At 34.6% G+C, this 25,043-nt stretch overlaps 1 protein-coding gene across 2 annotated transcripts in view; it reads right to left on the reverse strand.

Annotated features, from left to right (window-relative positions):
- LOC149542955 (DDRGK domain protein) overlaps positions 1–25,043 on the reverse strand; it is a 104,806-nt gene that overhangs the window by 7,633 nt on the left and 72,130 nt on the right. Inside the window, exons 6-7 of one of the 2 annotated variants that reach the window (XM_089797888.1) lie at positions 15,319–15,375; positions 15,178–15,219 (exon numbers count right to left, since the gene is read on the reverse strand). In XM_089797888.1, coding sequence (XP_089654014.1) covers positions 15,178–15,219; positions 15,319–15,375 — 99 coding nt within the window. The remainder of the gene's footprint in view (positions 1–15,177; positions 15,220–15,318; positions 15,376–25,043) is intronic. The other variant, XM_089797887.1, reaches the window with a different exon arrangement.

Consider the following 25,043-nt stretch of genomic DNA (forward strand, 5'->3'; position numbering starts at 1 on the left):
GATCACCTTCTTATGCTTGTTCACATCTATTTTGATGTGCTAAAGGGAAAGAAGAGGAGATAGATAAGTTTACTGGTGAGCTTAAGGTTACTCAAGAATATTTGAAAAGCACTCAGATGGCCCTTCAAGAATCTGAATTTCAGATTTATAAGCTTTGTAAAAGATTGAGCTTGGCTGAAGCATTGACATCCACAGTAGAAATCCAATCTTCTATGGCTTCTATAACAATCGAGGATTAGAGGGTCACCCATGGTTTGAGAGAAGAACCTCTTATGATGGTAAAGCACGAAGAGCTTTAAAATTTGCATGGAGTTGAGGGCAGGCATGATTCTAAAATTACAGATTAAACACACAGTTTACATCATGGAGATCCTGAGTCACCTTTGAGGATGAGCTAATTAAGCATATCCCTGGTGAATATATAGAAGAGGTGAATGGAAATGTTGAAAATATGATACAAAGGTATGAAGCCTATTCTGATGTTTGCAAGAACAGTTCTAGTCATGAGGTAGCACCCATGTCACATTAAGCACATAATGTTATTGCATCTTCCAATGTTAACACCCAAGTTCAGGATATCGAACATGAGGTATACCTTGTGGATTCAAGCCACATGTTCTGATTTTGTATACCATACCATGGAAGATATAAAGAGGACGCAAAGCATGTGCAGACAATTGGCTAAGCCTTTGGTTGTACATGATGAGTTTGACATATTCTCTTTTCTGGAGGCTCACTTGGTAGAACCTACATCTTTTAGACCAGCTTATGATGGAGAACAGGTAAATTGTGGCATTGTTGACTCAGAACTGTTCAAGTATGAAGACACTCTTGAATAAGTTATTGATACACTACTTCCTCAAAATGCATATGGAGCTATTCTACTTTTAGGGTATGAGGTACGCATGATCATTGTTCCTCCTATTTAGTGTTTAGTGGCATTTACTTGCAGCAGCTGGTTGGAGTTTGGGGGGAGGGGGTGGGGGAGGGGAAGGGGGGGGTTTGTATCATCCTTTCCTTGATAGAGGTTGGCATAATGATGAGCTTCCATCATCATCCTTTCGCATTGGAGGTACTTGCAGCTTCAATGTGAGTGAGGTTCTCAATGATTGAGGATGTTCTTGTTCATGATAGAAACACAATGCAATTTGATTTGACTGATTATGCACGAGGGTTGATTCGGGATCCTGGAACCCACATGATTGGTGCTATTTTATAAACCATGATCAGTTGCTTTGCCACCCCAAGCATGGTGATGTTTACGTCGAAGTATTGTAGCGGATTGGTGGAGCAGTATTATGAAGGTTGATAAAGGATTTGGGCATTTGGTTTCAACATGTAGGTACAAACTGCTTGAGGGAAAACAATTTCCAGGAAGGGAAGACTACAATGTCCCCATTTTTGCACCTTCACAAGCATCAGTTATTTTGAAAGGTTAGCTTATTATCAGTGATTCTTGTAGGCTAATGTGACACTTAAGGGGCCCCTTTAAGCATGCTCTATGACTCTTTAGCTGACCTTTTGGTGCTTATTTCAGTATTAATAAACTTAATGTCTTGTTCTATTATTGATGATGTGCATTCTGAAGCTCACTCAAGAAACTTTGATTCACACTTACTATCCCCTGAGTTTACCCGGTTTGTTGGTTTAGCCTACCAGACCAGCCTAAGTACGAACTGGTACCTAGTCCCAGTCCAGTTCGCTTGCTGGTCTAGGTAGTGTTCGAAATCCATGGACCTAGTTCAAACTGCCATAACAGCAGAATAGAATCAGGCAGACCATTCTGCCAAAGGTCAAACTGCCACCAGATTTTGGCGAACGGGGACCCATGAACATCACTTAAGTGACTTTTTTTTGCAAAATTTATAAAAGTTTGACATTTTTAACCCTAAAAGGTGGATATGAAAAGCTTATGTTGACTTCTAATTCTCAGTTGTGGTGTGCAACTAGGTTCTTTTGTCTTGAGTAGGAGCAAGAGTTTGATTGTGCAAGGTGGAGTCAGAAGATTTGGTTTGTGAGCCTTCTTCAATTGTCTGTGCCTCATTCCTACACCTTTGCAAGCTTACAATGAGAGGAAGAAGTAAGTTCTTGTTCCATTTTTCTTTTTCTTTTCTTTAGGCTTTTTATTTTTTTCTTTTATCTCCATTGTCCATAAGATCTTATCCACTCTTTTCCAAAAAAAAATCACACTCTGCCTTTTGAGTTTTATGGTAAATATGTATACAATTTCTTGCCATAGGAGAAGGAACTACAATGGCATCTAGCTCTTCCTAAATAGGCAATACCTAATAGAGAATAGAACCCCAATCTGATTCTCCTTTGTGGAAGTATGTGGATATTGTAAGACCCCTTCTAGGAGGTGGTGCATTCTATTGGAAATGTCAGATTGTGATGTACAAAGGAATAGTTCATATTTTTGTGTGGTAGGCCATTTGTGTAGATACCCTAGAAGAGGAGTCAAGAAATGCCCTCGAAAAAAAAATACACATGTACCAAATTCAACAGTATGATATTCTAATACCCTCCCTTAATGATCATTGTCTAACTATTGTCTTTTGGTCACAAATTCTTCAAAACATTTCGGTGCTCCTAAGACCCTCCTTGGATCTGCAAAATGTTATTGACCAAGAAGCCAAAATCCATCGATCGAGAAATGAACCAGAGAACCAAAAATCGCAGCAATTCAAGCGATTTAGGTGATTTAGCCTACACAAATTTTGCTAACTTGATGAATTGGATCGCCAATATTTAGGCATAAATTGCCATGAATCACTGGTTTAGGGGATTTCTTCAAAAATTGCCCAATAAATCAGTCACGCGACAGCCAAAATTGTTAACTCAAAAACTTCAAAAAAAACTAGGTTTTTTAATGATTTTTTACCTTTTCTCTTTCTTATAACCCTAAAAGGTCTTCTATTTGCTTAGCATAAAAAAAGAGAAGAAGAGAAAAGAGAAACCACGCGTTTGCAACCAATAGGAAAGAAAAGCATCAAGGAGATCAAAAATGAATTTGGAAAAACCATAAGATTGCATTGGGAGCATTAAGGAGTCAATAGCAACACTCATCAACTCATTCGCAAGAGGTAAGTGTTGATTATTTTTGTATGTTAGTGTATTTCATTTTTTGATAGATTTCTTTAGTTTCCATTTGCAAATCTTCAATGTTTTTTACTAAATTGCAAGGTGCAATCTTGCAAAACCTACTACAATGTTTTTATAACAAATTTGCAAACATGTATTTACAATTTTCTCAAAAATAATGTAGGGTTTGCTGCTGTTTTTATTAGTTTAAGTTTTTAATTGAATTTTCTTATTGCAGCAGCCTTAACTTTCATTTTCCACAATGCTCAAAAAGGATGAGGCTTGGAACTATACTAAAGATTTTCCTAGAAGAATAGAACATCAAACAAAATGTATGTTTTGTGATGACATATTTTGGAAGAATTTATAGCTTCAGATACAATATTGCAAGCATATCTAGACATGATATTACCGTCTGCACTCAACAAACTGTTGAGGCAAGACATTTTTGTTGTATGGCATTAGAGCCAATAGAACAAGAAAAGTTAAATAAGAAAAGACAACTTGAACATTTAAGCGGTATTGGCTCCCATGCTCCTCATCCGGATCCGCATCCGCAGGTTGTGTCAGAAAGGATTCTTCCAAGCCTCCCTTTCGTCCTAGTGCTAGTGCTAGTCATTCTTCTACTGAGACTGGCCCTATTATATTTCAACTTAGGGTGTGGAAGTACAAATTAGATAGTTAATTTGTGTCATGCACTACTCCTGGCTCACAACCCTTGCTTGAGAGCATGAGTTTGAACAAGGAAATTCGTGATGCTGCCAAAAAAAAAAATTGCAAATTTTGGTACTTTTGCAACATTCCATTTATTGCAGCCAGGTAATTAATTCTTTTTTATTTGTTTGTTTTAAGTTTAAAGTTAAATTTTGATTATTTCTTCTTATGAAATCATAGATTCATATTACATAATGATTTGTCATCTAAATTTCTAATCATAATCTATTTGTGACAGGCCTTCTTATTGACAAGGCATGATAGATGTTGTAACGGTTTGTGGTTCGAGGTTTAAAATCCATACTCAGGTGAAGTTGAGTGGCTACCTCTTAGATGAAATGGTAGAGGATATGAAGCTTGAGCTAGAGGACCATCGAAAGGAATGGACTGTAAAGGGTTGCACCATCATGACTGATAGTTGAACAGATACGAGGAATAGAACACTCCTCAATTTTCTTATTTCCTGTGGAGATGATTGATCATTCTACTTTCTTACATGCATTGTGAATTGTGATTAAATAATTTAAATTTTGATTTGTTGATTGCTAATTTGTTGATGATTCGTAATGATTAATTGTTTTGCTCTATTTAAATTTTGTAGGATCCACCGTTGCTTTCTCTCATGTCAAAAATGCCACATACTTATATGAGGCTATTGAAGAAGTCATGGCAGAGGTGGGGGAAGAAAATGTGGTGTAGGTGGTAATAGATAATGTAGCAAGTTATGTTGCTAAAAGTAATTTTTTAGGTTCTAAGTTTTAGCTTATCACATTTTGACAATAAATTTATTTGAACTTTTCTAATTCTAAATTCTTAACATGTGTAAATTTCTAATTAATTAAAAATTGTTGCAAGTAAACTTTTGATGGAGAGGCACCCCCCAACATTTTGGTCTCCTTGTGTGGCACATTGCCTTGACCTCATGTTAGAAGACACTGGTAAGCTTGAGTGGATCATATAATGCGTAGAAAGAACCAAAAATATATGCAAGTTTATCTACAATCATACATTGTCCTCAACACAATGAGGTAATACACAGGAGATAGGTAGTTAGCTCAACCTAGCATCACGAGGTTTGCCTCGAATTTCATCACATTGAAGTCCTTGTTGACATCAAGGGATGAATTCAGGTGCATGTTTGTTGGGCCTAAGTGGACTACCTCTCCATATGCTATGACCACTGCAAGGATAGATGTGGCAAATTGCCTCTTTGATGAAGATGGTTTTTGGGCACCTAATCAAGAAACAATCAAGGTAAATTTCTTACAATTTAACATTTGGTATTATTATTAATTGTTTAATTGTTTACTAATTTAGCTTTACTTTCAGTTTTATATTTAAGTTTTGGCTCAAATGTTTTTTTACATTATATGCAAATCAATTGAAAGATCCCTGATGGATCTCTTCTGCTGATCTGTTGTAATTTTTTTTTTTTTTAAATTTGTTTTCCCTGTTTATTCAAATTTTCTTGCAGAGCTAGATGGAAGTTGCAGAAGGGTTTGATTGTTTTATGTTTTTGATGATTTTGCAATAAGTAATAACAAAAGTACAATAACATGAACAAATTCTGAAAATGTATTCCAAATACAACCAAAGCAATTTCGCTTCAAGCAGATTTTTTAATATAAAACCTAATTTGTAACCAGATGAAGATTTACAATAATATCCAGATGATTACAACCAAGGATAAACCCAACCTGAAGGTGTGAAGGAGAAATATGAGCCCAGAAGGAAGCTACGACCAGATTCCAGCTCTCAAATGCTGCACGTGGGAAAGAATATGGTTGCCAGGTACTGTCGTACAGCTGCAAAGTGCCCACACGTGGATAGAATGCCCAAACCCTAGCTAAAACTCTAACTCAATACTGCGTTCCCCAGAAGAAACAATGCACAATTTCCAAGATGCTTCTGACTACAACAAATCCAAACCACTGTTTTGGGGGCTACGTCCCAAACAAGAAAAGCAAGTGGAGTTGGCGTCCCAAGTGCTGAAAGCTCAATCAGAGCCCAAATCACAAATCCAAGATGTAATATGTCAATCATGCCTTAGAACTTTGTCTTTACCTCCTTATAACCCACCATACTTAGCTCGAACCCTAAAAGTGTCTCCATGTGGCGTTGGGTTATAAAATAATATATTTCTCATTTTTTAAGTGGTCAAGTATCCAGAAAATGACCTTTTTCCCAATAGAAAGAAATTTGTTCACCGAAATGCTCTGAGTCAAAAGAGAAATATTTAGAAAAGTTCAAGACCTTTCCAACGAGCTATTACACAAGGGATATGCATCCAAATGAGGCCAAAAACCCCTTATTACTCCAAAATGGCTATAACTTAGCCTAATTTAATTATTAAACGCTAACTTAGAAAAAATTAAAAATATAACCCAAGTAGCTACAAAATGCCCCAATGACACCACAAACCATGAAATCATCCTATCAGTTATTTGTGACTGAAGTCGGAAATCAAGGATCCACTAGCAATCTCATCCATAAAATCTAGGGATGCTCCTAAAACTTAGGAAACAAACCCTATTCCTCTGAAACTGAACTCAAGGAATCATCTCATGGAGATCCAACCCTAGGCATGATCATCCCTCCTAAAAAGTAGGAATAACCCCATAATTTTAGGAATTGCCTCCTAAATACAAGGAACGTCTCCAAATTGAACAACAACTGCCAAAACACTAAATTCCCAACACTGTATAACCATACTGGGTCTCTGTCCAACCCTGTTAGCCTACAAGGCCCCATAATAAGCTAACTCACAAGTATTCGTTAGATGGAGTTAAAGAGGCAACATGACATCAATGAGCCCCTTCTATCTCTCTTACGAACTGTTGATGGGGAGAAGGCCTCTATGGACTACACATACAAGGGCTTGAATAGGGCCAAGGAGGCCATTAGATCCCAATATGCAAGAGTGCAAGAGAAGTATGCCCTTGTTTGGGAGATCATTGATAGGAAATGGAAAAATCAGCTCCATAGGCCCATCCATGCAGCAACCTATTACCTGAATCTAGCATATCATTTCCATCTTGACTTCAAGTCAGATGAGGAGGTTCTAAATCGGCCTATATACAATGATGCACAAGATGAGTAGTGAAGGCAGTGCCTCAGCTGCAAGCATTGAGCTAGAGAAATTCAATTATAATTAAGGGCAAATTTTCTCTAGTAGGATAGCCATAGATGCTCAGACGTCATTACAGCCAAGTAAAAATAATATATTCCTAAAGTTAACTGTTAAGTTTACGGCTTATAAGTTATGGATTTTAGCTTTTGATTTTGTAATTTAGCCTAAAGTTGTACTTGTAAATGAGGCTAAATTTTTTTCCCTTATTTTAGATAGATGGTGGCAAATGTTTTGGCCCTCAACCACAAATCTTCGGAAGATTGCCATCTGTATTTTGAGTCAGCCTAGTGGTGCTTCTGGATGTGAGCACAGTTGGTCCATGTTTGAACATATCCACCCGAAGAGGCGAAACAAGTTGTCTTTGCAGAGGTTAAATTATCTTGTCTTTGTTCATTACAACGTTCGTCTTAGGACCAAACAAATTTTGGCTGCAGATTCCTCTTCAATCGTTTCAAAGGAGATTGATCCAGAGTCTAAGTGACTCACTGAAGCTACCGATGCAATCTTCACTGAGGACGACCAAGCAAATAGAGAGGCTGAGGCTCTGGCTCTGGCAAACGAGGAGGCTAGAGAACATTCAGGTGCTAGCAAACGCACACATGCACGTACAGACAAAGGCCCTGTTGTTGTTGTTCATGAGTCCATCTCACATGTCGAGGCTATGGCTCATTAGTTCTCTAGGACCCACCTTAGACGCCTTGCAGAAGGCAGACAGGATACTCTAAGGTTGAGCTTGAGGTTGAGCCTGAGGTTGCGGCCGACCTTGAGGATGATGATAAGGCTTGAGCTAGAGATTTGTTTTTTCATTTTGTTTACTGATAGCCATATGTTTAATGGATCTTCATCTTACATACATTTATGATTTTATGTCATTGGTTTTATGGATTTTCATCTTTCATACATTTACGATTTGACAACATCTATAATTCTATATCTCTATGTCATATGATCCTATGTTTTCTATTTACTTCAAGGACAATTTATATTTTACATATGTGATAGATTTATCATTTATGTTCTTTTTTTATGTATGTTAGCTTCTATTTGATGTTATTATAGTGCTATTGAGTTATATTCAATAAAGGGTGCATAAAATAAGTTTTAAATCGTTGCAATCTCTAAATTTCAAGGGTTTTCTCACTTCGTCGATTCATAGCCGATTTCGATCCGATTCACGATTCAAGTTGGCCCTGCTAATTCTAAGTAGATTTCGAATTTTGGTTCTTTGAAATGAACAAAGAAGGGCAGCCCCTTCTTCAAAATGCTTTGCAACAAAAGACAAGAGCATGTCACCAACTCTACCACTCAGATAAGACTGCCACTAACCCTCCCAGAATCAGCAAAACTTTTGACCAAAAAACATCATAATATATCCAACCCAATGTTGGATAACAGAGCTGTCTTCCCTGAAAACTGAGACAAACATTGAGAACAGCTCAAAAATCGGCAAACCCTCCAAACTTTGTAGATGAGCATTATGCCTAAAACAAACTGCAAAAAGACATGATTTTATGGTAGAAAAATCGACAAGAACCCAACACAATTTTTTAGGTGACAAATTGATCAAAATCCACCATGAATTTTGAAGTGAAAATCAATTAAAAACAAAGAATACAAAGCTTCATTTTTTTAGGAAAACGACAATACCCAACAAATAATTTTTTAGGAAAAAATTATAAAACCCAACAAAAAATTTTTAAGGGAAACAATCATGAAAACCCATTAGAATTTTTTTAAGGGCAATAAAACACAAGACTTTACATGGTAAACCAGCACATGCAAGTACATGTAAGTACACACAACCCTTAAAAATCAAATACTTTTGCTGCAAACAAGAAATTGTAGGATCAAAAACCCTTAACTAGGCTTGCAATTTCCAAAAAAAATCCTTGAAGACAAACCACAAAAGTTTCATAAAATACCTTTGACGATTTTTATTTCTAAAAATTGAAAAGAAAATTTCTAGGAAAATTTCTAGGTCAAAAGAGGCTTGAATTTTCCTCAAAAAATCTATCAAATTTTATGAAATCCCATCGACCTGCTCTAATACCATGTTATGGTAAATCAATGTTGTTGTAGTTGTATTAAACAGAGGAGATGAAAGCTCCTTATATAGATTTACAAAGACGATGTTTCTAAAAGAAACAACCGTGAACTAAAGACAAAAATAGAGATTACCTAATGAACTAAACACTAAGATGACCATTAAAGAAACATAATAATATTCTAATATTGATGGCATTGGTAATAAAAGTTTTTATAAAAAGAAAAGGGAATGCAACCCCCCATTGATGTTGTAATAGAAGACCACCCTTTTATACTAACTTAGCTGTCATCGAGTCTAAAAATAAAGCACCCCTTAACCACAAAATAAAAGGACCACTAGAAATTGCATTTCAATGTCAAAGTTAGGAAATCGCCGACATTGATGTGGCAAGATGCTTTTATGCAAATGAGTCATCCGTTAATACTGTTCACTTTCCATATATTGGCATTGGCAGTAAAAGTAAAAAAATAAAGCAAAGGGAATGCAACACCCCATTGATGTTGTAATAGAAGACCACCCCTTTTATGCTACCTCAACTACCACTAAGTCAAAAAATGAAGCACCCCTTAACCACAAAAGAAAGGGACCACTAGAAATTGCATTTCAATATTATAGTCTGGAAATTGTCGACATTGATGTGGCAAGATGCTTGTATGCAAATGGGTCATCTATTAATATTGTTCACTTTCCATATTGGAAGATCTTGAAAAGTTCCAACAAAGCTCCAAGAGGGTATAAGGGCCCCAATTTTGAGAGGGTACAAACTAGCTTGTTGGATCAAATGGTCAAGTTGATTGATGAGCAGTTGAAGCCCATAAAGGATTCATAGGTTGAGACAAGGGTATCAATTGTTTCATACGGGTGGAAAGATGCTAGAAATCGACAAGGGGCAATGTTTTTAGAAGTGGTGGATTGTAAGGGGAAAGTAAAGGATGGGTCACTTATTGATAATATTCTCATCTCTTTCATTGAAGAAATGGGTGCTAGAAATGTTGTCCAAGTCAAAACAGACAATGCAAAGAACTATAGAGCTAATGGTTTGTTGGTTGAAGAGAGATCTCAACATATGTTTTGGACACCTTTTCCATCCATTCACTCAATCTTAAGCTACAAAAAAAAATGAGATCAAAATTGAGTGGATCAAGGAGGTGTACACAAAGGCTGAAGACTTCCAAATGTTCACCACAAACCACCACATGACTCAAGGAATATTGAAAATATTCTCATGTTTGGAATTATTGAAGGTAAGTGAACTTGAACTAAAGTTAGTAATTTAATTTAAAAGAAAATAGTATTATACAATTTCTGATTTTCATTTTTTGATTATGTAATGTGTATTCTTTTCTAAAGTATGTATATATAGTTGTAATTTGTTTGCTCTAATTTATGTTACAAATTGTTGAGACTCATTTTGCATCAAATTTAATCGTCTTGAAACAACTTGTACAAGTCAAAGAGACAATTTCCAATATGATAATCAGCAACAATTGGGCTATATGAAGGCAAAGCAATAGTGAGTGAGCAGCCAAAATAAAGCAAAGATATTGGATGACTTATGGTGGGAACATGGGGAATATCTCATTAAGTTCACTGATTCCATTATGAGCATGCTTAGGTACACTGAGATGGATAGACCTTGCCTTGGAGAGATCTATGATTGCATAAGTCAATGCTTGAGAAGATCAAGCAAATTGTAAATGAAAAAGAGCAAGATCTCCAAGAGACCTTCTTCAAACAAAATGATGGAACAAAATGACCACTCCTTAATATATGCTTGCCTCATTGACACCCAAGTACAATAGGACCCAATATTCTAATCTACAAGGAAAGCTACCATCCTATTGAGATTTATAAGTGTTTGACGAATACAAGGGAAGCATTTGAAAGAACCTTTCTTGGTGATGATATGTGAGATTTGATTATGAGTGAGTTCATAGAGTTTGTGAATGCAAGAGGTCTAAGTAATGATGCTCTTCGTCATTGGTTTAGGAAGGATGCTCATAGTTAGTGGCATAGTTGGAAAACTCTCACTCAGCAACAACTCGCCAAGCGCCTAAAAGTTTAATTGGGAAAAAATTGGCCAATTTTTTCCAAAAACACTCGGGAACCTAAAAAAACCGCTAAAAAATAATTTAAAATACTTTTCTTTTTTGCAAATTTCAATGAGAAGATGCATTTAATGAGTTAATTAGAGAGAACACAAAAGAAACAAGCAGAATTTAGATATATATAAATGCCTCCCAACGCAGAAAATTAACTGGCAAACAAAACAATATCGTTTTTCTCGTTTATCCTGCTGTCTTCTAATGCAATTGGGTCGTTGCGGATTACTCGGCGATTAAATGGCAATTAAATGCAAAAAAAGGGCAAGTTTTTACTCTGCGATTAAATCTGCCAAAAACTCCCTCGAGTAAAAAACTCGGCGATTAGTGGGAAATCGTCAATTATTCAGAGATTATGCCGACTATGGTTGGCAATACTTTTGTGCACAAAGATTCCAAATATGGCAGCCTCTCGCAATCAAAATTATATCACAAGTTTTGTTTTAAAAAAATAGCTTACTTTATCTTCATGACTAGTAAGTAATTTTTATTTTATAAGATTAATAACTTTATTTTAATTATTTACCTCGTCTTGTCTTCATAAATTGCTAGTACATCTGCATCAAAAAGAAATTGGAGCACATTCTTTCATCCGCTCACTGAAGCAGAAAAGGTTGCAACCAAAAAGAGCAAACAACTTGGTATTCCTGCATTACAACTTGCTACACGTCTCACTCAAGAGTAAAGAATACACATAAGGGAAGACAACGAGGTGAGATGTAAATGCAAAGCTTGCGGACTTGGATGCTTCGACTTCTCAGCTTGCACTTGATGAATTTGAGGATTTTGGCGCCAAATTTATTATTGTTGCTGCTGATCCCATCGGCCTTAGTTCTATTGCTGAGTCAATTGATGTCGAAGAAGAAGATGATGATGATGATGAAGATTAGAATATTAATAAATTTTTAATCCATTAGTTGAACTTGAAACAATGATATTTGAACTCGCTGTTATAATTTAATTTTAATGTTTTGAATCTTTGATGTTGAACTTGAAGTATATGATGGTATGATCACAATTCATGATGTCATGATTACAAGTTTATGGTGTTTTTGTTGTTTAAATCATGTCTTTATGATACTATGCTAAGTCACAAGGTTCGAATTTGAAATTAAGTTTGTTGATCATTATATTTGGATGAAAGTTGGCAAGGGTAATAAATTCAGAAGAGGATCAGATAGGATGCCTAGAAGCATAAATTAAAAATAGAACGTCACATGGTATCTAACTCACAAGATACGTCAAGGGGATTCAAAGAACTCACTTGATATATTGGCTTTGTTTGATTTCTCCCTAAGAAGCTTGGCAGCTTTGCCTTTCATTTACAAGAAATACGAGGACAAAAACCCTTGGAGTTTTTTAGTTGTGGGGACGAAAGCATAATCAGCCTACTAGGTGGATTCATTCCAGAATTCACATTGAGCTTATTTTTCAGGAATTTATCATTGAGAAGCTGGAAATAACATTTAGTTGCAGATTTACAGCTGTTGGGTTTTGTTATCCATTGCTTTTAGTAATTATTCCAGCTAGGGAAACATGATTTGGACTGAGATTTGGAAGCCACTGGAGGTGAAATAATATTTTCATAATTGCTACAATATTTTATGAGATTTTGGCACAAAGGTGTGCATATTTTGGAAGGGTTGAACAAGGTATAGCTAGGGTTTGAAGGACAATGGTTTACAACAGAACTTCTGAAGACATTTGCTGCTATTATCAGCCATTATGGTCATCCTTTGAGGCAACTGTGCCATCTACGAATTGTTGGGCTCCATCCTTTGCTTCCAAGTACGTGAGAATTCATTTCTATTTGTAACAAACCTCAAATCTGAAGTAAACAGTTCGCTGCTGTAACTTTATAAGACATATCAAACCTGATTTGAGTCAATGAAAGTGGTTCTTTATTGAGAAGTTTATTGTTTATGTGCTCTATATTACTTTCTTTTTCATTTCTATACGTTCTCTCATCATTTGGCATTCAAAACAAGTATAGAAAACAAAACAAGAACTTAGAAATCGGACCTTGCATGCAAAGTGTGTGACAAATTGTCAAACATCCAAAATTGAAAAAAAAAAATCAGATTAAGCAGGGGTTCTTAAACTGAATGCATTCTTCCAACAGTCTTCAGATTTTTTTTTAAAATATATTAAGATGACACGGAAAAGAATGTTGTGGTGCACCAATTTGTTAGCCACCTAGTCAAGGTTTCAAGGGATGTACTTAGCTGAGTATTGACCAAAATGTCCCAAGTGATGGCAAATATAGTCAGCAATTAAGTCCAGCCTCTGATAAGACTTTTAAATGTTGCTGCATTGTCCGTTGATAATGTTGGTTACAGGCTGAAAATTACCTTTCATCTTGAGCCTCCAATATCTAAAGTTATTTGCAGTAGTAAGACCCAACTAAACAGCTTACAATTTTACAAGGCCGTTCAAGTAAAAGTCTAGTGTAACAGTTAAAAAAAAAACAAGATGTTGCCCTAACCATCTTGTGTTTCCTGAACTTGCTTAGGTCATGCCCAGAGGCCTAATCAGAGTCAAACTTGTCATAGCCTTAGATTGATGGCCCCCATTTTATTTGGAGGGATCGTGGACATCCAGAGGTAGAATCCAATCTGTAGATGCCAAATCCTTTACTAATGGGAAAGTACCATTCAATACAGGAGTAAATAGGAATCGCGCATGTTTTATGCACCAGCACAATTTTCGGGATATTTCTGTTGCATGCAATACAGAATTTGGATAGATGAGTGCTCTTCATGCTCAAGTGACAAGTATTCCAGCATTGCACTAACCCAATGTTCGAGAAGATAACAAGGAACCAGAATAACTAAGCCTCCAAAGTACTAAAGTTCAGGGAGCTTGGTCAAGTTTTTCCATTTTTCGACTTACCACTTAGCCATTGCTCAATTGTAAGATGCTGTCTGAATGCATCGGTAGGTATGTGCCATTTTGAAACAATGTTAAAATATTTTCTTCTCGCTCGGGGCATAGGGGACAAACCAAATACCCCATCCATCTCATTTTTAAAGAGGTGTAATAAAATTTACATGGTTTGTTAAAACTGTAACTCTGATCACATACTGGTCTGAATGTGCAGATCGCACAGACCTTACCATTGTTAAAATACTTTATGAAATGCCTAAAATATATATTGTTCTTTCTAGACATGATCAGCATCCCTTCTAGTAAATAATTATGTTAACCTTAACTAGTTTTAGTTAAGTTTATTTACATGTTCTTTACCTTGATTCGGCGGCAATCTTTAGGATGCATTCTAGGCCAACCTAGATAGGGTCATGTCCCTTCAAGGGACATGCCCTTTTGGTATGGTATTTAGGCAGGGTGTGATTTAAGGTTTAAGGACACACAAAAACATAGAAGTCTGTTCCTTAATCAATACTGCCCTAAGACGACTTGCAGAAATTAAAAGCAATTCCAGAATTATAATTCTCCATTCAAACAAGACTGTATATTGCAGATTGTCTACAGCAAGCATAGTAAAGGTACCATCTAAGTCTGATTCATAACAGAATTTTGCAGAAACTTTTCATGGTTAAGCAGCCACAAGAAGGATGCTTTTAGACAAGTACAAATCTACTGATTTGACACCATTTACGGTCACAAACTGTGGACTGCCCTATTATATGATAATATGTAGCTGCCAATATTCATTGACCTGTAATCATGTTTGCCTAAAGGCATGTGTTTTCGTTTGACCTTGTGACAGTACCTGGAACTAGTATAGATGAAAGAAAATTTAATCATATCTCATATTGTCTCACATTCTTTTACAATATTTTGTAAGCCAGGCTATAATCTTAAAGTTTAAACAATATACACAAGAACAGGATCGGTACTAAAATCAACATAAATGCAATCTTACACCCAATCATTATAAATCAAAAGACAGCATTGATATCATCCTTCTGGTAGAAAATCATGGAATAGTTTATTACAGTCCCATACGAAACAAGCATTACCCACAACATAATTTAAATACAAAGTATATATCAGACCTAACTAAACCACATGAAAAATGGTAGATCAAGAAAGAAACATTGCAGCAATCTTCGACTCAGAACCAATTATTGGTGACATACTCAGAAAATCACATTATATTGGCAGTCTGGCAGCCTGATCATCTAACAGAAAAGAAAATACAAAATAAGTGAACAATTAATATTGATGTTTATATGCATGTTTATTTCCACACATTGAATCATGGACGTATAAATACCAACCTGTGTACGGAGCTTGAACTCAGCAGCAAGATCTTCTAAAAGGACACATTTGTGCTTCTACATAGTGAACAGAAAAGTCAGATTCCAGTATGAGAATTAGAATTCTTCAAATTTTAGTAGCTCCTTTACACACATAAACCACCATCAGAAAAGAAATCGAGAATACCTTTTAAAATTATTGGCCTTCTGTTGCATAACTATAAACTGTATAGTAGATTAATATACATGCAAGATTTCCTAATAAGCAGATTCATGAGTTTCCAGAGATATTAGATATAATACAGCATGGATACCTTAAGACAGGCTAATAAATCTGTTATGAGGCATTGCTTTTAGAATTGTAAGGCTCTTCACATTTGAAGTAGAGATCTCAAAATAGCTTCAAATACAATGCATGCTGCTATGTTGCAAAGCAATATAAGGTATGGCCTCTTGACCAGGAGGAAGGAAGCGAGGGAAAGGTCAACAAGGGTACAACTCAGGCTATCTAATATCTATTATATTGATTCCAAATTTAAACTAAACAATCACATGTAAAAAAAAGTCACAATCCTATAGTTCAGTGTAGGGGATTGACAAACATGAAAAGGGGATGCCTAGATGTATCCCTAAAATCCTAGAAATGATATTTGAAAAGGAATATAACATCGGGAGGGAAATGAAGGAATGGATTAGGTATCCAGGGATGCAGGAGAAAACAGCAATCACTCCTTTGAAAGTTGTTTTTTCCCAAAACAACCATGGAGATAAAGTAATTCTAGGGATGAGCTTAAAATTCATTCTCCTGCACTACATGTGTGGCTTTTGGTAGTCTTGCTCCTATGGAAGTTGATATTCATCTCATTGTAACCAATTTATGTTTGTCGGCCATTACAATCCCTAAACTAACAATTTGATATTGTGTACTCTACAGGTAATGCCCACATAGAGGTTACTTTTTATGTCACTTAATTCTTGGAATCATAGCTCAGAATCTCAGATTCAACAAAAACTCAGCATTCCTAAAATTTGATTTGAACTTGTGACTTAGAAAAATCTCTAAACATTTTAAAACATAACTTTGTAAATAATCTTCAATAACATCAATAAATTGAATTTAGAGAGCTCATAAGTACTTTCCCTTTATTTATAGATCCCAAAACAAGCTCAAAATACATCATAGTGTCATGATATAACAATATTAATAAAAATTACAAGTTCCTATTCAAGATCTACAAATTTCTTGTAAGCTAAAGCTTCTAGGTGGCTCGATTAGTATCCCAGAACAAGACAGTAGTACTTTCTCTTGAGAAACAATGTCATCCTCAACAAGAGTCTCAAGCATATGATGTGCATCCAATGAAGCACCTACTGATGCCTCTTGTCTTTTGCCTCCTCATTTTCCATCACTGATACAAGACTTGATGAGTCTCAAGGTGAACTGACTAAACTGAGGCCCACATACTCATGACCTGAGTACTCAAATAGTTTAGTTAGACACACTGACTCTAATAGACACCTTGGACTTGTTGAGTCTTTCTGGGTAGACTCAGAATAGAATGAACGACAGTAACAGGCTAAAAAATAGAGAGAAGAAACAGGGTAAAAGCTATTCACTTGAGACTCTAAAAATCTTATTCATCTAATTTTAATTTCAAGCACAACGAGAGGAAAAAAGAGTATTGGAGCCAAAGAAACATGCCAAAGGAAAAAAAATCAAGCTACGAAGTTGAGCCACATAGATGGATTGAATATTAACTGAGAAGGTTTATAGATATTTTTTTACATTTTAGAGTTCATCAAACCAAGTAGAAACCATAGTTGTTTTTAATATCTTTTTATGAACAAACCCTAGCCACATATTTAATTTGTTTCATCTTATAGCTGCTAATCTTTAAAAAATTACCATTTTCTTAGTTTCTAAAATGATTCAATTAGAAACCATATAACTTAGTTGTTTTCCATTTATTTGTTATTGTGGCATACTTCACATTTATTACTTGTTCTCGTGTCAACCCCTGTTAGAAAGGATCCCTGTTGAAAACATGCTAAACCTTGGTCAAAACAGGGGAGTTTGTTTACATACATTGCACAACAAAAAATTGTGCAGTAAGCAATTATCAATTAATATATGTACTTGCACAAATAACACACTGAGATGTTACAACCATGCACACTTGTGCCTCTTTAAATTGTGTACAGGGTATTAAACTCATTAAAGACTTTTGTGTGGCAAAAGAAACTATAAAAGAATTGAAGTGAAGAGATAGCAGCCATTTTCTAGGTCTTTTAATAAATGGCAACGGTAGTACTGGTCCTAGTGTGAAGCCTTGAATTTGTGGATTTGAGGTAGATTTATATTTCATACCACACATTACTCTAAGTTGGCAACCATCACCTGCAAAGAAAGTTAAAATCCCAACAAGTACTCGCTACATTTTTAATACTAGCAAAAATATAAGTCAAGCGAGTATTTGCAGTTAACTTGCAAGTCTCCAGCGCCAAGATTCTGACAAGAACTCGCAGATTTTTTTCGTGGTACTTGCCAAAACTCGATCAGTCCACATTAAAAAGGCCTCTACACATGAAAACAAGAGTAAAACATAGGAAGAACAATGGTTAATTGTGCCAAAAACATGATTATCAGTTTACAAACCACTAAATTTTCCCTTAAAGACCACAAAGCATTTGATATGCCATTTCCATGAAGCAAGTTCCACTTTGAAATTGAGATGTTACGCTAATTATAAATCCTTCAAACTCAAAGGTAACATGAAGCAATGAAATTGTTAAACACCCCAAACAATTGGCATGGTTAAAACTTGAATCATTTGATCTAATGAGTATGAGAATATTGTAATATTTCTTTAATGGTCATCTTAGTTGTATTTAGTTTTTAGATAACATAGAGCTTTTCCTGTTAGCCGTTTACAAAGTTCTATTTTGTTCTCAATTATTTTCTATACAAGGGGACAACATATCCATTTGTAATTATTAGTTTATGTATAATGAAATATTGTCACGGTATCAAAGCAGGTTGGTGGGCTTCCTTAAGATTTAGGGAATTTTTTGAATAAGAAATTTGTAGCCCTTTATGTCTTGGAATTTATTCCTGAGTTTTTTTAATTGTTTTTAATGAAAAATGACTTTACAAATTCATTGGTGGATTCGAAGAATTTTTTGCTAAAAATTGCAAGCCTAGTCATGGGCTTTGGCCATGCAATTTCCTGATTTGAACAAAAGTTTGCAAATTATGTGAGTTGCATGTTGCTTGCATGTGCATTTAGCGAGTTGCATCTTGTTGCATGTGCATTTAGCGAGTTGCATGTTGCTTGTATGTGATGTTTTATCATGTGAATTTTGGTGTTTTGCCCCCTCAAGGTTTCTATTAGGAGTTTTATAAATGTTTTCCCTACAAAAATTATTTGGTGGCTTTATAATTTTGTCCCTTAAAGTTAAAATTATAGATGGGTTTCCTAAGTTGTCCTAAAATCATAGTGCTAGGGTTTTTTAGAATCCTTTCTCCTCCAAAAATGTTGTTGGGTTTTCGTAAGTATTTCCCTCAAAAACTTATGAAAAGATTTTATTACTTTTTGTCCATAAAAGGTTTATTATGGGTTTTTTCAATTTTGTCTTGAAAATCGTTAATGGGTTTTGTAGAAGCAACTTCATGAATTATAGAACCTAGAAACAATTTTTAAGACAAAATCAAAAAAACCCATAATAATATTTTTACAAACAAAAAGTTATTAAATCCTCCCAGAATTTTTTGAGGGAAAAATTTCTAGTGTAAAACCAACATTGGGCGATGCTGAGACGATTTTTCAAGACTGGGGGACAAAGAGCCTTAATTTTGGGATGGCGGTACAACAGCAGGGGGTGTTGTATACTATACATATGGAACTTGAAATGATATTCAAGTATAGCATACTAAATTGAAAAACTTGAAAATAGCAAAATCACAACATGAACCAAAAACCATTGAACATTCAATATATTAACATACTACATATACAATAGTAAAAATCAAAAATCAAAATTCAAACGGAAATTCAAATGATCAGCAATCAAAACATTCTAGACATCGTAGCATTTCAGACGCATCCCAACAATGCTTGGGTTGTGGAATGGAGGTGGAGGTACTCAAGTACTCCAAGTACTTATTCCAAGGAAGTCCCTACACTGGGTGCTTTGGGGTTTTTGGGTGATTATATATCCAAGTTTCACTAAAAGAAAGGTTATTAAACCCGAGCACTAATTTTTTTAGGACATAAACTAGAAAACCCATAAATAATATTTCAAGGGACAGCAATAAATCCACCAAATAATTTTTTCAAGGAAATTTTTTCTATAAAATCCTTCATAGAAACTTTGACGGAGTTAAACACTAAACTTCACGTGGTAAACAACACATGCAAGCAACATACAACACACTAAATGCAATGCAAGCAGTATGCAAGTAAATGCAACTCACGAAATTTGCAAGCTTTTCTCTAACCAAGAAATTGCACGGCCAAAACCCATTACCATGCTTGTAATTTTCAGCAAAAGATCTTCAAATCCGCCATTGAATTTGCAAAGTTAAAGACATATTATATATAATATTAAAATTGACTTAGAAAGTGTGGACTCAAATATAAAAGGCCAATTTAATATTATAAAGTGGGCTAAAAAGGACAAGGAGAGATAAGACAAAAAGCCAGGAGGGGAGTCGAAGAGTCACAACTGTGACGATAAAAGGAGAAGAAACTTTCATTTGGCATGATTGATTTATGATTCAAATTTTAGTTTCTCTCTTGCGAGAGTTATTCGGAAAGCTTCAACTTTCAGCCAGTGTGAGGACATAGACCCTCGTGCCAACAGACAGTGGATGCAAACCCATTGTCTGTGGAGACGTCACTTCAAGGGTCTCGTGTGCGCTTACAGGTTCTTCTCTTAGTGTTCCACTCTGACTATAAAACTGTGTTTAAGATTGGATTGTGAATGTTGGTTATTGCATTGTTGTTGCATAATGCAATAACATGTTTTAGAGAGTTCTATGAGAATTTACTAGGTTTTTATACTGCTAGTTTGTAACGAAATTTCATATGTTTGAGTTCTGAATATTATATTCAAGAAGAAGCTGGATAAATATCTATTGGGGATATTTCCTATGGTTTACATTACTGGTTTATTTATAATGTGATTTCATATGTTTATGATCTGAATGTCATCTTGAGAATGAAATCGGGGCAATATCCATTTGGGATATTTCAGGGAACTTAGAGTAATGTGTTGTGTATAGTATAAATCTACCCCAAATCCACAAATTCAAGGCTTCACACTAGGGTCAACACTACCATTGCCATCTCTATTCAAAGACTTAGAAAATGGTTGTTATTTCTTCACTTTATTTCTTTTTTAGTTCCTTTTATCAATCAAAAGTCTTTAATGAGTTTTATACCCTATTTTAGGGTTTTTACCATTTTTTCCTAAAATTGATGATTTGTAATCTTAAGTTTGTCAAATTTTCTTCAAAAATCATGACATTTTGCAATATGTTCTAGGGCATTGTGCTCATCTGCAAATGTTTGGAGGGTTTGCCCATTTTTTAGGCACATTTAAGTCTTGTGCTTCCTATGTTTTACTCATTTTTCATGTGCAGAGGTTGTGTTATGACTTTTAGGGTGGTCAGATCAAGTTTTAGGGTGCTCTTGTCTTGTGTTGTAGAGTATTCTAAAGGAGGCCAGCCTTCTCTTCGTTTTTCTACATAGATTTCAGCTACTCTTGGTCATTAACATTTTGCAAATCTATGGATGGCCTCAATAGCACCAAAATGTTCTGAAGAATTTATAACCACAAGACATGCATAGTCTTTTGTAGGATAGTAAGACGATGACCATTTAGGGAGGGCATTAGGATATTGTAATGTTTGTTTGATGGTCAGCTTAGTTAGTATTTAGCTTTTAGATAACATCAAAACTTTCTTGTTAGCCTTTAAGAAAGCTTCTATTTCATTCTCATTTATTCTCTATATAAGGAAACTACATCTTCATTCATAAGCGCTCTTTTATGAATAATGAAATATTGGAACAATAAGACATCAGATACAATGAAAATTTAAAATCCTTGAATATATGCTAATGTATTCAAACTCCATAAGGATTAGACACAGAGAATTCCTAAAACTCCTAGAGGCATTAGGTATTTCTTTAATTGAAAATGGAAAATATCAAGGATGCAAAAAACTCTACTATTGTGCAGTTATAAGCATTGTTTTTGTCGTTTAAAAAATTATTAAAAAATAGTATGCAACATGAAGGCTTGTGTGGTTTCTAATGTCCCCTCAAACCCTACCCTACATCAGGATAGGAAATGCACAAACTCATCAAGGTCTTATCTTCAAATGAGAGTAACAGACACTAACCATTAAATTCCTAGACATGAATTGACACCATGTTTCTAACATGACTTGCAATACATTAGCTATAAACAAAGATGTAAGCTGAGCAAAGAGCACATATGATAATTTGAAAGTCCTACTAATTGTTTCCAGACACATACTATAGTACAACTTACCTAAGAATAAATAAGCTACAAATGTTGGATAACTAATGCTAACAAGAGGCCCCATTATGTTGAATTGAATAAACTCAACCATAATTGCAAATCTTTTTGAAGAATAGCTTAAGAATCAAAAGCCAAATATCTTTTGAATTTTTCAATTGATTGGGAAAATGTAGGTTCAAGCTACGATTAAGAGTGCACTTGAAAAATTGAAAAAGATTGTAATGTTACTAAATGTTAATTAGGGTCACCAACATATTTTTGTAGTGTTAGTTGAAACCTTTCACCTTTTGTAATGTACCCTCTATTAGGGTTAGATTGGGACAAGTAATACATGCGAAATAATTGTAAAAATCAAACAAAACAAACTCTAAATATAATGTTCCACCCTCTAATCACTAACCCCAAACCTTAAGGACATCTCTAAATCCGGTGGAGTGTACCCCTTAAGGCTTTTTCTTGGATGGAACATCTTCTATCTAAGGCCACCCACATATCCATATGTTGATCATTAGAGTATTCTAGCATATCAATCTCAAGCATGTCGATCAAATGGAGATTATACCAATCTCACATACTGGTATTATAAAGATGGTGACAATCTTAATCCATTTGATCAAATGGAGATTATTAATCTCACAAACCGACATTATAGAGATTCCTCAATCTTAGGCATGTTAGTCAAATGGAGACCATTAATATCACATACCGACATTATAGAGATTCCTAAATCTCAAGCATGTTGGTTAGATGGAGATTATCAATTTCTCATACTGACACTATAAGCATTTAGATCAATCTCTTTCAATAAGGCAATATATTGATCTCATTATAAAATATCGATTAATAAAGTAAAAATAATCATCTATATATTATTCTTTGAATGTTTTCTAATGCTTTATTTATATATATATATATATATATATATATATATATATATATATAATATCATATACCGACATTATAGAGATTCCTAAATCTCAAGCATGTTGGTTAGATGGAGATTATCAATTTCTCATATTGACACTATAAGCATTTAGATCAATCTCTTTCAATAAGGCATTATATTGATCTCATTATAAAATATCGATTAATAAAGTAAAAATAATCATCTATATATTATTCTTTGAATGTTTTCTAATGCTTTATATATATATATATATATAAAGGGAATAAATAAAAAATATCAGTTTTCGGCCCTGCTGGACAATATGTTATCTGACCACTTTAGAGGGTATAGAGGACTTCCCTCTTATTCATTGTTGTTCACAATTGACTGAATGCTCCAACATGATCATATCCCTTATATTTTATTCGATCCAATTATTTTCTTTTTGTTCTCTACACTTTATCATGAATCCCTTCTCAGGTTACCAGTTTGAATATACTTGTCTTTCTCATTTACTTTTCTATTCCAATGAGAAAATGTTATGTTTTAATTTGGTGTTCGATGGATGATGCCTTAACACATCACTGGACTTCCTCTTATTGTGCAGTTTAACTCCCCAATAGTTCATCCACTCTCCACATCGCAATCTGATGTTAATAATTTCTTTCCTAGTCCCTGTGAATGATCTTCGATTACCACATATATATTAAGCTAAACGCAGGGATCATATTATTTCAATTTCAAGAATCTTGTCCTTTGTTATCTCAACTTTAATCCTACTGATTAATTAACTCCTTGCTGGCTATAAACTTGATATCATATCTGCAATAATTAACTTCATACTACTTAACTGCTCTCGGTCCTTGATTTGACTAGATCCATGATGGGTAGCTAATATATATTTAATAGGATTTATAACACTAATTAATAAGGTTGTTTATAATATGGATTAATGAACTTGTTTATATAAATAATTGAGGAATAACATTATTTATAATTTTAACAAACTATATATGCATTTAGAATAAATTATATTGTTCATATATCAATGATGGTCTTGTTTAATATTTATGGATCTAAGCTTAGTTACCAATTCGAGATTGATTCAAAATGCGGGTTCAAAGAATCGGTTTGCTGGTACGGCAAAATTTTGGATAGAGTTTTGGGTTCGTTTGTACAAAAACACATTAAAAAATTATATATATGTATATGAAGGCTAGAAGGATAGGTTAAAATTAGATTGTCACATAATATCATAAAATCATATGATTTAATCATTTAAACAAAAAAAACACCATAAACTTTAAACTTGTAGTTGTAATCATAGCATCATTACAAAGCATTGTCCAATTGATTGGCATATCTTATGCCTTACTAGACAAGTTGAATATTGTTAATGCATGTAGCTTTGGTTTGACATTACTGTGATCAGCATATCCATATGTATATATGTACAACAGTATGATGCACATATTGTTATACATATATGCATATGTACTTGTTGTATGTGAACAATTCACAATTTGAAACCGATGACATATATTTTCTGAGATCATTAAGGCATGATCAAAACTAATTTTGATTCCTTTGATATTTAGATCATTATCGATCTATCCTTTACATCGGGCCACAGATCTTAATGAATGATAATACATTGATTACTATGGTTAAAGTCCGTAATAAATCGTGAAGATTAGTTACCTCCGAATAGGTGTGAGGATGAATGTTCATGTCTCCGCCATTCATCCCTGCACCCTTTCCACTTGATATATATACCAATCTGCCCGAAGTAAACAAGGCATTGAAATCAATTAATGTAAGCACATCAAAGGATTGAAGGATATTTTGAGTTTGATAATATTGTTTTATCTCTACACTAACTTCTACAAATTCTAAAAGTGAATCATTTCATTGGCATTAGTGTTCATACCTGCAACAAAACAGTGGATCAATCTGCCATCAAATTGAAATCCAGTAACAAACTTTACATGGTATCAGAGCAAGGTTAAGGAGAGATCTCATTAAGTTTAAGAGATCAAATTTCACATTAAATTGTAGTCTATCTTTTCTCTACAAGATGACAAACATGTTAAGATTTGAACACCAACTTGCAAGTGTTGGTAACTTCGAATCCTGGAAACTTCATAAGATAATGTTATTAAAAGAAAACAAATTGGAATCCTTTGTTAAAGATAAGGAAGAACCTTATATGATCTAGAGAAAACATTATGGATCGAGAATAATGAGAAGGCCATGAAGATAATCGTGGATGTTGTTCGAGATCACATAGTGCCTATTGTGAAAAAACATG

Source organism: Cupressus sempervirens, chromosome 8 (assembly GCF_028749045.1).
Source record: "Cupressus sempervirens isolate cs-2001-9-10 chromosome 8, ASM2874904v1, whole genome shotgun sequence".
NCBI lineage: Eukaryota > Viridiplantae > Streptophyta > Pinopsida > Cupressales > Cupressaceae > Cupressus > Cupressus sempervirens.